General features: G+C 44.6%; 1 protein-coding gene across 5 annotated transcripts in view; it reads right to left on the bottom strand.

The window, feature by feature from the left end:
* Window positions 1–5684: 5684 nt before the first annotated feature.
* LOC120447528 (ecdysone-induced protein 75B, isoforms C/D) overlaps window positions 5685–12303 on the bottom strand; it is a 102132-nt gene continuing 95513 nt past the window's right edge. For all 5 annotated transcript variants that reach the window (XM_044005908.1, XM_044005911.1, XM_044005910.1 and 2 more), the window contains 2 exons: window positions 8438–9446; window positions 5685–8301 (listed from right to left, as the gene is read on the bottom strand). In XM_044005908.1, the coding sequence (XP_043861843.1) occupies window positions 6893–8301; window positions 8438–9446 (2418 nt within the window). In that variant the 3' untranslated portion in view covers window positions 5685–6892. The remainder of the gene's footprint in view (window positions 8302–8437; window positions 9447–12303) is intronic.

The raw sequence follows: 12303 nt of genomic DNA, 5'->3' as shown, positions 1-12303 counted from the left end.
GGCCATCCTCTGTCCCGCTTTGCTGGTAACTTGTGTTTGCAATTTCCATTATGGTTTGCACGGGTGGCATTGTTGTTGCGGCCGTCGGTGACGCTGCTCCCCACCTCTCCGCACCGTCACTTAATATTAAGTATACGCCCGAGTTCGTTCGCCAGCTGCATTTGGCATTGGCGCCCGCTCCGCCCCCCTCTCTCTCCGTCTCCCTCCCACCCACTGGTAGCCGCCTGCTATCAGCTGCGACTGCGACGTCGACTGCAGTTCAAGTTCAATGTCAAGCGCATTTCGCGTTGTGTTTACATTTGCCTTCGTATTTCCATCCGTGTTGTTGTACTCGCTCTATAAACGTACACTTTTGTTTATTGTTTCCTCTATATTTTACGTTTGATGGAAGTTTACTTTTTCTGAGAGCTGCAAATTTGATTTATTGTTATCTGCACTTCTTGAACCACTTTTAACTGAAAGTCAAAGCCAGTGTTTAGTAAACAAATGAGAACCTTTAAAACTTATGGTAGAGGTTTGCCCAAAATTAGTTGAAAATATGTTTAAAATATATGATATGATGTAAAAAATACCTATGATTTAGTAAACAAAAGATATGTTTGTATTAGTTATATGCCTTTAGTAACGTTTAAAATTTGAATTAAAATGTATATTATTATAGCATATTAATGCGTATAGTTAGGTACAGCTATTAGTTAATATATTTAGCATAGTTACATTAGGTACAGTTAGTAAATTACGTAGTTGAGTACAGTTTAAGTACAGTTGAGGTAGAGTTAAGGTACAGTTTAGACAGTTTAGGTATAGTTTAGGTATAGTTTAGGTATAGTTTAGGTATAGTTTAGGTATAGTTTAGGTATAGTTTAGGTACAGTTGAGGTACAGTTTATGTACGATTTAGGTAGTCTACGTACAGTTGAGGTAGAGTTTAGGTAGAGTTTAGATATAGTATAGGTATAGATAATATTTACAAAGGTGGAGTCCGAGAAGTACTATTTTATCTGTATTGCTGTCTGCTCGATGTACAGCTATAAACTATTAGGGTGTGAAGATCAGGGAGATAGTATCGAATGGACATCCAACGGACTGTAAAGAGTGAATGAACTCTGGGACTTAAAACACATAACACTTATAGCCCTAGTTGTGGTTTCGCGCCATTAGCGTGCCTGCCAGCCTACGGAACTATTAAGTTACCCCTCCCTCTCCCCTCCCGGATCGATTCCACGCACCGTAATCTACGAACCTTTCGCAGCGAAAAAAAAGCACTGTCGCCAGGCTGGGGAATACATAAATCGCCATATTTACGGACCCAGAGCCCAGTAGAATCGGGCACGAAGCGAAATCCCCCGGCAAGTTCACAGGCTGGCCCCTCAAGGACAACTCGCGCATAATTCCAAATAAAATGTATAACCATTAGGGCGATCCGTAGGGGGGAGGAGGGGGCAAGGGGCAGGGTGCGAGCGGTTGGTGCTGAGCACGCGGCACATAAATGAAATTTATTATATGCTGCGCAAAAATGCTCCATACATTTGCCATCGAATTTGCCATCCGTTGGCGGGAATTTTCGCCGCCTTCTGCTCAAGGCTCTTGTTGTTTTTGCTATTTGCTATTTAGTCTATTTGTTTGGTGCGAGTGTGTCGCCGTCTCTGTCCCACTCAGGCTGCTCCCCAATGCCCCCACGGGAATTTATCAGCAAAGGCTTAGCGCCAAAAAAAAAAAATACGCGAAAATCCAATAAGAGTGCGTAGACTCAGGTTTAGTCTAAGACTGAAACCGGTAATACCCTGGATGTTATCTTAATACTTCACTTTTTTGATGGCTTAAAGAACAAAGTAACATCACTGCATTTTTCACTACAGTTTTATTAATTAAATTTACTAAATTTTTTTTCTTTTTCTATTTAAAATTAAATTAAATGATAAATAAAAAAAAATTAATGTTTTTTGAAGTAAAAGTAAATATATTATTTTAAATATGTGGAGATCTATTAAATTTATTTTTAATACCACTGTGCCACTGTGAAAATGTTAAAAAGCAATAAATTATTTAGTTGATTAACTAGGAACACAGAAACAAGCAATAAGAGTTGGATTTAAAATTAATAAAGCAATAAATTATTTAGTTGATTAACTAAGAACACAGAAGCAAGCAATAAGAGTTGGATTTAAAATTAATAAAGCAATAAATTAGTTAGTTGATTAACTAAGAACACAGAAACAAGCAATAAGAGTTGGATTTAAAATATTTACGATGTCTTTGTAGTGAAAATTTGAATGTGGATGTGGTCGTATATACCCGAAAAGATAGAACATTTGGAAAAACGCCTAAAACCAAAGGCCTACGCTGACGACAATGGTTATGTGGAGTGCTATGGGGAGTGATAGAGAGAGAGAGAGTGAGAGAGAGAGAGGTGCGGGTGGTGCGAGCGAGAGGGGCCGGCAATCAGATGCGTACGCACGCGTACAATTTGTGGGGAAAGGGGGTGTGCGTGAGGGAGCGGCCAGAGGGGGCGGAAACGCGTTGAGTGAGTTTTTTTTTATTTCAGCGCGTGCTCTCATCAAGCGGTACCGCCACCGCCGCCCCCCGCAAAGCCGCCAGCCCCTCGCCCGTTCAATCATCTGCTAGAACTTTGCTAATTTCGTCTAATCAGCTAACCTTGAATATTTGTTTTATTCCTTTTGTGCCCCCCGTCCATCCCGCGGGTGTATTTATTCTCGTTTTATTCTTTTATGTTTTTGCTCTTTCTGTTTCGTTCGTTGTTGTTGTTGTTGTTGTTTCCTTTCTTTTGTTGGAATTTGCTCTCTGGCGCTGCTTCTTCTACGCGCGAGTTGTTATGGCCGCCGTTGTTTGTGCCTTAATTTATTTGAGGCTTGTTTTATTTCAAGGTGAAATATGCGCAAATAAAAATTGCCGCACAATATATCGAAAGAAAATTGCCAAAAATATCAGGCGAAAGGTGCTTTGGTTCTTGCTGAACAGCAACGAATGCAGCACACCCTATAACTTTCGGCCGAAAGTGTACCCTCCCTGAATTTTGAACAAGTAACATGATCAATCTGAGAATTAGGATGTAGAGTAGTAGTTAAAGTTCATAGATTAAATGGATATATGGATAGATCCTTATTGGCACAAAACCTGTTTAGAGAGTATCAATGAGTTGATTGCTATGGTAGATCGGCAAAGATGGGGAGCTTCAAATGACTGACCCCCCAGTGTCGCACACACCCCCAGAAACCACCCCTTCGCCCTTCGCCCCCCGGAATGCAGTGCATTGCAGTGCTTCCTGCTTGTCACTTGTCGTCTGTCACTCGTTACTCATACGCCACCGGGCCCACACTAAGTAAATCTATTGTGCTCTTTCTGTTTCCTTAGCTTGTTTTTTTTCTAAATCAAATTCCGCCCGTCTCGCTGGCTACCCCCCTTCGCTGCCTCCCCTCCTCGCTGCCACCTCTCAGTTGGCTTTGACATTGACTTTGAAGATAACGAGCCGTGTGTCTGTATGCCTGTGTGTGTGTGTGCTCAAGTGGCTCTCGCTCACACGCTTAAAATTAGACTACACTCACACTTCTCAGCTGCTCTTATCGCTGCTTTGGGGTGGTGGGTGGTGAGGCGGTGGGAGGCGAGCGGGATGAGTGTCTGCCTATCGCTGGCATCGACCATTGTTATCTACACGCGGCACTCACGCTGCCCAGACGCGTTAACCAGCTAGAACCCCCCTCCCTGCCAACCCCTTTGGCCAACAACTACAACAGCGCTGATTTGATTATTTCGGCAAATTCATTTCGCGACTCTTATCGCCTCAAGGTCACGGGCAAAATTCCAAAACACACACACACACTTGCCGCCGCCAACAAAGGCCTAGGACAGACAGCCGCGACATTGAAAATAATCGCTATTCTCGGCAGCCGCAAAAAACGTGTCTGTGTGCGTGATAAGCTATTGGCGCCTACGGATATACTAATGAACGATCGCCAAACGATGAGTGTTTCCAAGGGTTATAAGAATGGCTGACATTGTACTTGGCCCTTGGTGATAGTGGTGAAGAGCTCGGCAATTTGTCTATTTTCTAAATAAATGAAGTTAAAGGGGTTCAAAGTATTAACTTGCAACTTACGCTTCTGCAAAAAACATTACCAAAGTCAAATGAGAACACAAGCGATTGGTTTTTCATAATTTTTGTTGATATATTTTAAATACTTATTTTCAATATTTTATTCACATATTCCATTCTGGGGGGTTTTCATTGTGTTTCCATTTAAAACAAACTGTAATATTATGTTATTTCACAAATACAAATTTTCTGTTAATTTTCATTTTTATGGAGATTTCATCAATTTTCGGAACATTTCCTCATCCTTTCGTCTCATTCTTCACATATTTTTTCGATTTTTGCCAAATTCTCATGTTTAAAAACGCTTTTTTTGCCGCAATTTGATTTGTGACTGTCCTTGAAAATATATTCATGTGTATGGTATATATATATATATTAATAGATATTACTCATACGGTATTTCATATGCCTCAGCTGGAGTTGCCTCAAAGTTGCATTATTCTTCTCAATGTTTTAGTTTCTATTACTTTACGTTAAACTCTTACGGCTGTTTACGGATACGTTTTACATATACTTTACGTTACGTTACGCTTAATTGTCGCAATTTCATTGTTTCAGTTGTCGCTGCCGTCGTTCGGTTGGATTTCCCTATCAGAATCCATCACCAATTATCATCATCATCATCATCGTGATGATAACCACCATAAACACCCATCTGCATCATCGCCCAATGCTGAGATAGTTTTTACATAAAATATTCACTTTTAGTTACACAATTACAATATTCTGCTGTCGTTTTTCTGGCTAAAAGTTACGGACAATGTTACATACACCTACATACTCGTACATACATACACTCAGACACCAAAATCGTTTCATCTACGTACATATGCTGGCGTGTATGTATAAAGTCAATTATTGAAGTGTGATATCTTTGTTAATTTCGTGGTTTTTGGTGGAACCATCGCTTCCTTACGCTGCATAAATTTTAAAAGAATATAATATATCTTGTAGATTTCCCCTTCTCTTTGCATTTTTTTTTTTTTTGCCAACGTTGACGGTTTTTGTTTTTACACATTTTCCTCAGTGGCTCGTCTATACACATAAAATTGTTGTTTATTTAATTGTGATATAAATACTTTCGATATAATTAAGTAAATTTTTTACAGCACGATAGTCAAAAGGTAAATGAAATCAAGTGAAACCGAAAATCTTACCATTCCAAAAGCAAAGTAACGTAAAACTGAAAATTTTAAGAACTGTTCAACTGAAAAAAGAATTTGAAATAAAAAAACTTAAGAGGCTTTTCTTTTGAAATTTTTAAACAAATTTTTTATTGATTTGACAATACAAATTTCTGCGCCAGTGTAATTTTTTGCTTGTTTTTTGTTTTTTTTTTAATTGTTTTTGCATCTTTGTTTTTTGTTGTTGGTTTGTCTAAGCATAAAAATCGTAATTAATTAATCATAATAATTAATAATCATAATAGTACAGCATAATTAAAATGTAATTAATATAATAGTTTTGTTGCTACCGCAAGTTTTCTCTTTTCTTTTTTCTGTAATATAAAGGTATACTTTACTTTTAAATAATATATCATAATTTTTGTTTCTTGTTTTTTTTTTGTATTTTTCGCTTGGTTTTCTAAGATGCCAATCAAACATTGAATCTTTTAAGCATAGGTTTCTTCATTAATAATTATGTGTATTTATATGTACTTTAAATATGTTTTTGTGTTTAATTTAACATTTAACTATGTACACAACAGATATATTTAACGTTGGGCTTCTCTTCTTCATCGTCGTTTTACTGCTTGCTGCTAAAACTTTAAGCATTTTGTTTGATTTTCAATTACTTCGTGTTTATTTTAATCGTAATTTTTGTGGTAGTTTTAAAATTAGAAAACAATATCTATTCCACTTGATTCTTTAGCATAGAGAAGAGCTTTGTGCCAAAGGAGAACTCAGGAATACGGGTAGCTAGTTGGTCAGATAGAAAGTTCGATAGGAGGGAGGGAGGGGGGTTCGGAAAACTATAACAAATTCATAAAATTAGTTAAATTCATAAAAAATGAATCGTTATCAACTTAATCGTAGTTAAAATTTGTTGCAAACTGCACTTCAATTCTGCTTGGAGATCGCACAATAAAAAATTTCACACACATTGTTTTTGTTTTTAGGTATTTAAAAATTTAATAATAATAATAATTTGCAGTTTTTTCAAAAAACATCCAAAAAAAGCAAAGTAGTTTTGCTCCAACTACAACTAAAGCGCTAAACATAGTTACCAATAAACGTAATTAATATGTACAACAAGAGCTTAAAACTTATAAAACAATCAGGGGTCGAAAGACGTGTGGTGGGGGGTGAGAGGGGGCTTGAGGGGCGGGGGGCGTGGGGGCGTTTTCGGTAGCAGCTGAAGAAAAGTTAATGCAAAATCAGAGCGCTGCCTTGGGTTTGTTGGTTTCTTGCTACGTTAAAGTTTAACTGCTAAAATATATTTATGTTTTTTCTTTTTCTGTTTTTCTTTTTCTTTTGTAATACCATTCAAGCTTGGGTTTTTTGTTGTTTGTTTGTTTGTTTGTTGGTACTTTCTTTTTTAAATTAATAACTTGTAGTTGTTTTGTTTGTTGTTGCTTTAAATATTAGTTTTAAATTGCATGCATGTTGGTTTTGCTTTCAAACTTTGTACACGGCTCAATTAAAAGGTAAAATAATTTAATTCAACTCCCGCCGATCCTTAATTGATCCTGCTTCTTGCATCGCTGAACTGCCACTGCCACACCCAGTCTCTGTCTCTGTCTCTCCCACTTCTCCGACCTTCCACCTACCTCCGCCCGCTCTTACGCCTCCAGCATGACCTTGTGCACGGCGGCGTTCAGGCCAGGATTGGGTGAGGCCACACTCGCCGGCGGACTGCTGCTGGGCGCCGGACTGGCCACCGCCGACGGAGGGCCGCCATTGGAGGCGGTCACAGTGACGTCGGCGGACAGCGTGGGATAGCGCTGAACGGCATTGGCGGCGGCCACCAGAGCGTGCAGCTTGCTGGGCGGTGGCGTGGGCGATTTCTTGGACAAATTGAGCGGCTGCGCCGAGTCGGCAATGTCCACCTGCAGTTCCAGCAGGGGCGTGGCGCTGCTCGATCCCGAACTGGAGCTCGCCGGCGCACTGGTGCCGTTGCTGGTGGAGTGCGGCGACTGGAAATACTGACAGCTGCTGGCCGAGCTGGAGCTGCAGTTGGAGGATGTGGAGGAGGAGGACGAACTGGAGCTGGAGCTGGAGCTCGAACTGGAGCTGGAGCCGTTGCTGTGCGGCGACACGGACTGCTGGCGCTGCTGGCAGGTGGTGGTGATCACCGAGCTGCTGCCCCACCGCTGCTGACTCTGCACCGCCGACGGCGGCGGCGTGGAGCTGCTGCTGGGACTGCGGTTGCCCACGCCATTGGTGGTGCTGCTGGCGGCGGTGCTGTTCTCGCGCTTCAAGTAGTTCTGGATAATGTCGCTGCGCTTCATCTGCTCGGGCGTCATGCGCGGCTCGGCCATGAGGGACTTGGCCAGCACCGAGTGCGAGCTGGCCATCGAGGCCTTCGGGCTGCTGCGGGTCAGGTGCATGTGCAGCTGGCTCTGGGCGGGATTACCTGCGGCGGCGCTGCTCGCCGTTGGCGGGGGCGTGGCCACACTGTTCGGCACTGGGCTCTGCCGCGGACTGCCGGCACTGAGGCTGTTGGAGCCGGAAGTGGAACTGCTGGCATCCGCCTCGGCGGTCTCGAACTCGCGATGCCGCAGGGCCCGGAACTTCTTGTGCGGCTTGTAGGCCTCGTCCATCAGCGAGTTGGTGTCGTACAGTGGCGGCGCCTGCAGCACGCGCTTCAGCACGGGCATGTCCTCCACAATCTGCCGCTTCAGATGGCTGCTGGTGGAGGGCTGGGGCGAGCGTACTGGTGACACGGCCACCACACTCAGCTGCGGATGCTGCACCACCTGGCTGTGATTGGCGGCGGCATCGCTGCAGTCCAGCGCATCGTCGACACTGGAGCGCGGACTGGAGCACGAGGAACTGCCCCCCGAACTCACCGCCTTGCACTCGTTCTTCTCGTTGCCCGACTCAATGCCCGAATCCGTGGGCGAGTCCAGCTTCCTGTAGCGCGCAGCTCCGGCGGTCAAGTGGTGGTGCAGTTGTGGGTGCTGCTGCTGCTGCGGGCACATCGCGTGTGCGCCGTTCAAGTTGCGGGAATGCGCATTGCTGAGTATTCCTGCAAGAAAGCAAAAAAAATCATTTCAAATTAAGAGGGGAATTATAAAACTTTTCATTATATTAAGAGCAATATTACTACTACTACTTCGATTGTAAAGCTTATATATATAATATTTCATCAAAAGATTACTCACCGATCTGCTGCTGCTGTTGCTGCTGCTGCTGGTGCCGCACAATCGGCGTGATTGTCAGCCCGTTCTGGGTGAGATGTGCATGCGAGCCAACGATGTCCATGTCAGCTGCTCCGGAGTCGCCGCTGGAGCCGGAGTTGGCCCGGTTGCGCAGCGGACATCCACCGGAGAGGGTGGCCGCCAGCAGAGGAGCCGAGCTGGCCAAAGCCGAGGGCTGTTGCTGCGGCGGCGAGGGCAGGGAGACGCCCTGTGGCTGTGAGCTGCTCGGACTGCCGTAGTCGAGATCGGCGGACTCACTGCTGGAAACCGAGCCCAGCGGACTCTTGGCCGCCTCCACGTCCATGGCGTCCGCCCAGCTGCCCGAGGGCGATTTGTTCTGCTGGCCATCGCTGTTGTTGCCATCCTCCATGGACCACATCTGCTGGCGCAGCAGCTCCTTGTGCTCGGTGCGGAATACGACCAGTTTCTCGGTGTGCAGGGTGCTCAGGGTGCGCAGATCGGGCATCGTCTCCAGCAACTTGGCCAGGAACTCCGGCTGATCGGGCCTATTCTGGGCCACAATGTACTGCAGGCAGCCCTTGAGCCGCGAGTACATCTTCTCAATGAGCTCCAGGTTGCGCAGACCGGGGCGATCGGGTGTGATCAGAACGATGGCGCAGAACAGGCCGATCTCGGCATCTGTCAGGTTCATCGAGTTCATGCGCTCCGCAAAATTGAAGGTGGAGTCCACCAGGAAGCGGGCATTGGCACCGTTCTGGATCGCATCCCGTCGCATCACCTGGCCATTCAGGCAGATGATCGAGTTTATCGACGAGTCGAACATGCAGATCAGGCGCACAAACAGTGCATCAAAGAGTCCCGCCTTCAGCAGCGTGAACTTGTCGTCCTGGGTGAGCAGCTGGAAGCCGGGAATCATGCCGGCAAAGTCGATCACGCCGCGAATAACGTGCGCGAAACGCTGCGAGAACTCCTGCTCCGATTGCAGTTCGGGGGCGGGGTTCAGCGGACAGGCCTGCAAGTGGAGGAATTAAAGGGTTAAGGGTTAGAAACTAGCTAGTTTAAACTGTCAAAAATGCAGTAACCTACAGTGACTATCCTAGAAGTTGTCACAAACTTTTCCTATAACTGTTGCTTTCCCCGCACCCCATCACCATCACGTCATCGCTTATTTCACACGCGAAGGTCAGCGAACCTCCCCTCCCCCTCCCGGCCCACTCATTTAAATCAATAACAATAACTATTTGTACTTCCGCACGCCCACCACGCCAGCTATTTGCCGTCTCTCTCTCTCTGTCACTCTCTGTCCCTCTCTTTCACTGCGAATGTCGCATTTCCTTAAACGCCGCTGGAAGCTTTCAAAAACATAGAAAATAGAGGGAAAGCTTCGTCTACGTCAGCTGGCCGGGTTAGTTTTTCTGGTTTTAGTTTCTAGGGGCTGCTCTCCCGTTATTCCCACCCCCTCTGTTGGCTACATCCCCTCTGTAGCCAAGAGCTTTTGCCGCTGACATTAGCAGCCAAGGTCGACGAACTAGAGTTCAAGGTTCCGCATTTTGTGCTGTTACTACTCGTACATGCTTGTTTTTCTTTTTCCTGCTTTCGGCGCGTGTTTTTCTATTTCGCCAGCGGAATGGGGTGCTGCTGGATGGGGGGTGGGAAGTGGGGGGGTGGTATGTGGGAAGTGGGAAATGGGAGGAGCTCCGCGTCTAAGCCGAGCGAATGTTCATGTTATTTCGCCATTTGGCTTTCCGGGTTTTGAGTTACACGAACATGCGCCAAGTGCCCCAGACAGCGAACGTGCCACCCCACCCCACGCCCAACCACCCACTCCCCCCTCCCTCACACCATGCGCACTATCATCATCTACACACCATTGTTTTCAGCGACTTGGATTTAAATTTACGTTTGATTTCATGTGTGCCACTGCTACTCGCTTTTTATTTGCTACGTTCTGTTTCAATAAGCACACGATGTGCTGTCTGCCGCCAAATCTTTTTTCTCATTCCGATTTTCTTTGATTGACCTTGAAAATGTGTTTTCTTCGCGCTAAAGGCTATAGAAATTGGCTCGCACGCAAGAGAGAGGGAAAATAGCAGCCGGCAACCGGCAAGCCAAGCGATTTTCGCCACATTTTCTTTCTTTTTGCCGGCGCTTTGACGTCGTCGTATCATTTGATTTTCCGCCACGAAAATATTTCTCGTCTGCGCAAAAGCGGAAATAGTTTGCGAAAAATACTAATTAGTGTGTGTGTGTGGGGGGCTATTTATGAATCGACTCCCTCTGCCCGAATTTCCTTTCCATATCACAAGATCACATAACATACCATATACCATCCCAACCGATTCGATTCGCTTCGACCTTCAATTGGCGTTAGTGTGGCCTTGTGTTTTTGCCAAAAATAATTCGCACAACTCTTGTACCGACTGATATGGGCGGCCAGATTGAATAATCTCTAGGGCTAATCGTTGCGCTAGAGGAATTTCTATTTTGGTTCCGAATTCTGAATTCTAAATTCTAAATTCCGGATTTCAAATTTCGCCGAGATCGTAGCGCCTCAACCTCACCTTGCACCGCCGGCGAATCTTCCGCCTTCCGTCATAAACTGAATTGCTGACATTTTGCATATTACGACGCTGTCTAATGAACCACCTGACAATTTTACATCTGTATCTCGATCTGTATCTGTATCTGTATCTCGTTCTGTATCTGTATCTGTATCTGTATATGTGTCTGTGCATATGTACATAGATACATTGCAGTTTTGTGACGACGTTTGTCTGGCATTCGCTTCCTCATACTCATGACATTTTATGCATATTTTGTTGTGCCATTATTGTTTACTCATATATAGTGGAAAATATGAACTGCAAACAGCGAAAGAGGGAAAGAGGGAAGCGGATCCGCTCATTTCGTTCACTCCAAGGTTAAAAAATAACTCGCCACAAGGTCGCTGTTCTATACTATACTGTAGAATACAGGTGTATATAGTACTTCTGAAACTCATTTCGATCGCATTTGATTTCTTTTCTTTCTCTTTTTTTTCTCCTCGAAACACCAAATCGAATTTTAACTTTTTTAGCCTTGCACTTGACTCTGACTTTGTGTTTTTGCCATTATTTTTTCGCTGTGCTCGTGTCGCTTTTAAATATTTTAATAATAATTTATTTAAATGGACAACGCATGTGTCTGCCCCGCGCTCGCCGTCTCGCTCTAATCCTGTGCTATCCCACTCTTTCCCACACTGATAGCAGCCCGTGTTTATATGTGTGTGTGTGTGTGTGTGTGTGTGTGTGTGCTTTCATTAATAATGACGCTACGCTTGACCTTGAGCTTTAGAACTTTGTTTGTGTACTTTGTGGTTGCCGAGAGCCGGGACACGTTTTTTATATAGCACTCTTCTTTATCGCATTCGGCTGTGGTATGTGAAATGATTTTTTCGGGCTATTATTTACAGCGCCGCATCTGTACTTCTACTTCCTCTATCTACACATGTATTTCCCCCCACCCCCCCGGTGACGACGTCGTTTTGTAAAATAAACAAACTGCGGAATTTACAAAGTAAGCACAAATACAAACGATGGCTAGCATTCATCATTCGGCTGTCAGGGGAAACGTCATAAATCTGACATTGACGCGCTGCTTTTCGTCAAGAACTTGACCCCAAACTTGCCACTTCAATGGCCACGTTTGGAGGCCCCGCAAGAATCGCTGAAGACCGAAGACTATGAAAGAGTCTGAAAGAGTCGTTTGTAGACGCGTCTACGTGTGGCGTGCAATTTCCTGGTTTAGAATCGTGCAAACAGGTTCACCTTGGCGCATGACTAACGCCGGCAGTAGGCAGTAACCAGTAAGCCAAGTTGCCAGTTGCCAAG

Source organism: Drosophila santomea, chromosome 3L (assembly GCF_016746245.2).
Source record: "Drosophila santomea strain STO CAGO 1482 chromosome 3L, Prin_Dsan_1.1, whole genome shotgun sequence".
In the NCBI taxonomy this organism is placed as follows: domain Eukaryota; kingdom Metazoa; phylum Arthropoda; class Insecta; order Diptera; family Drosophilidae; genus Drosophila; species Drosophila santomea.
Note: the sequence above shows the minus strand (reverse complement) of the source record. Positions and strands in the feature narration are given on the sequence as shown.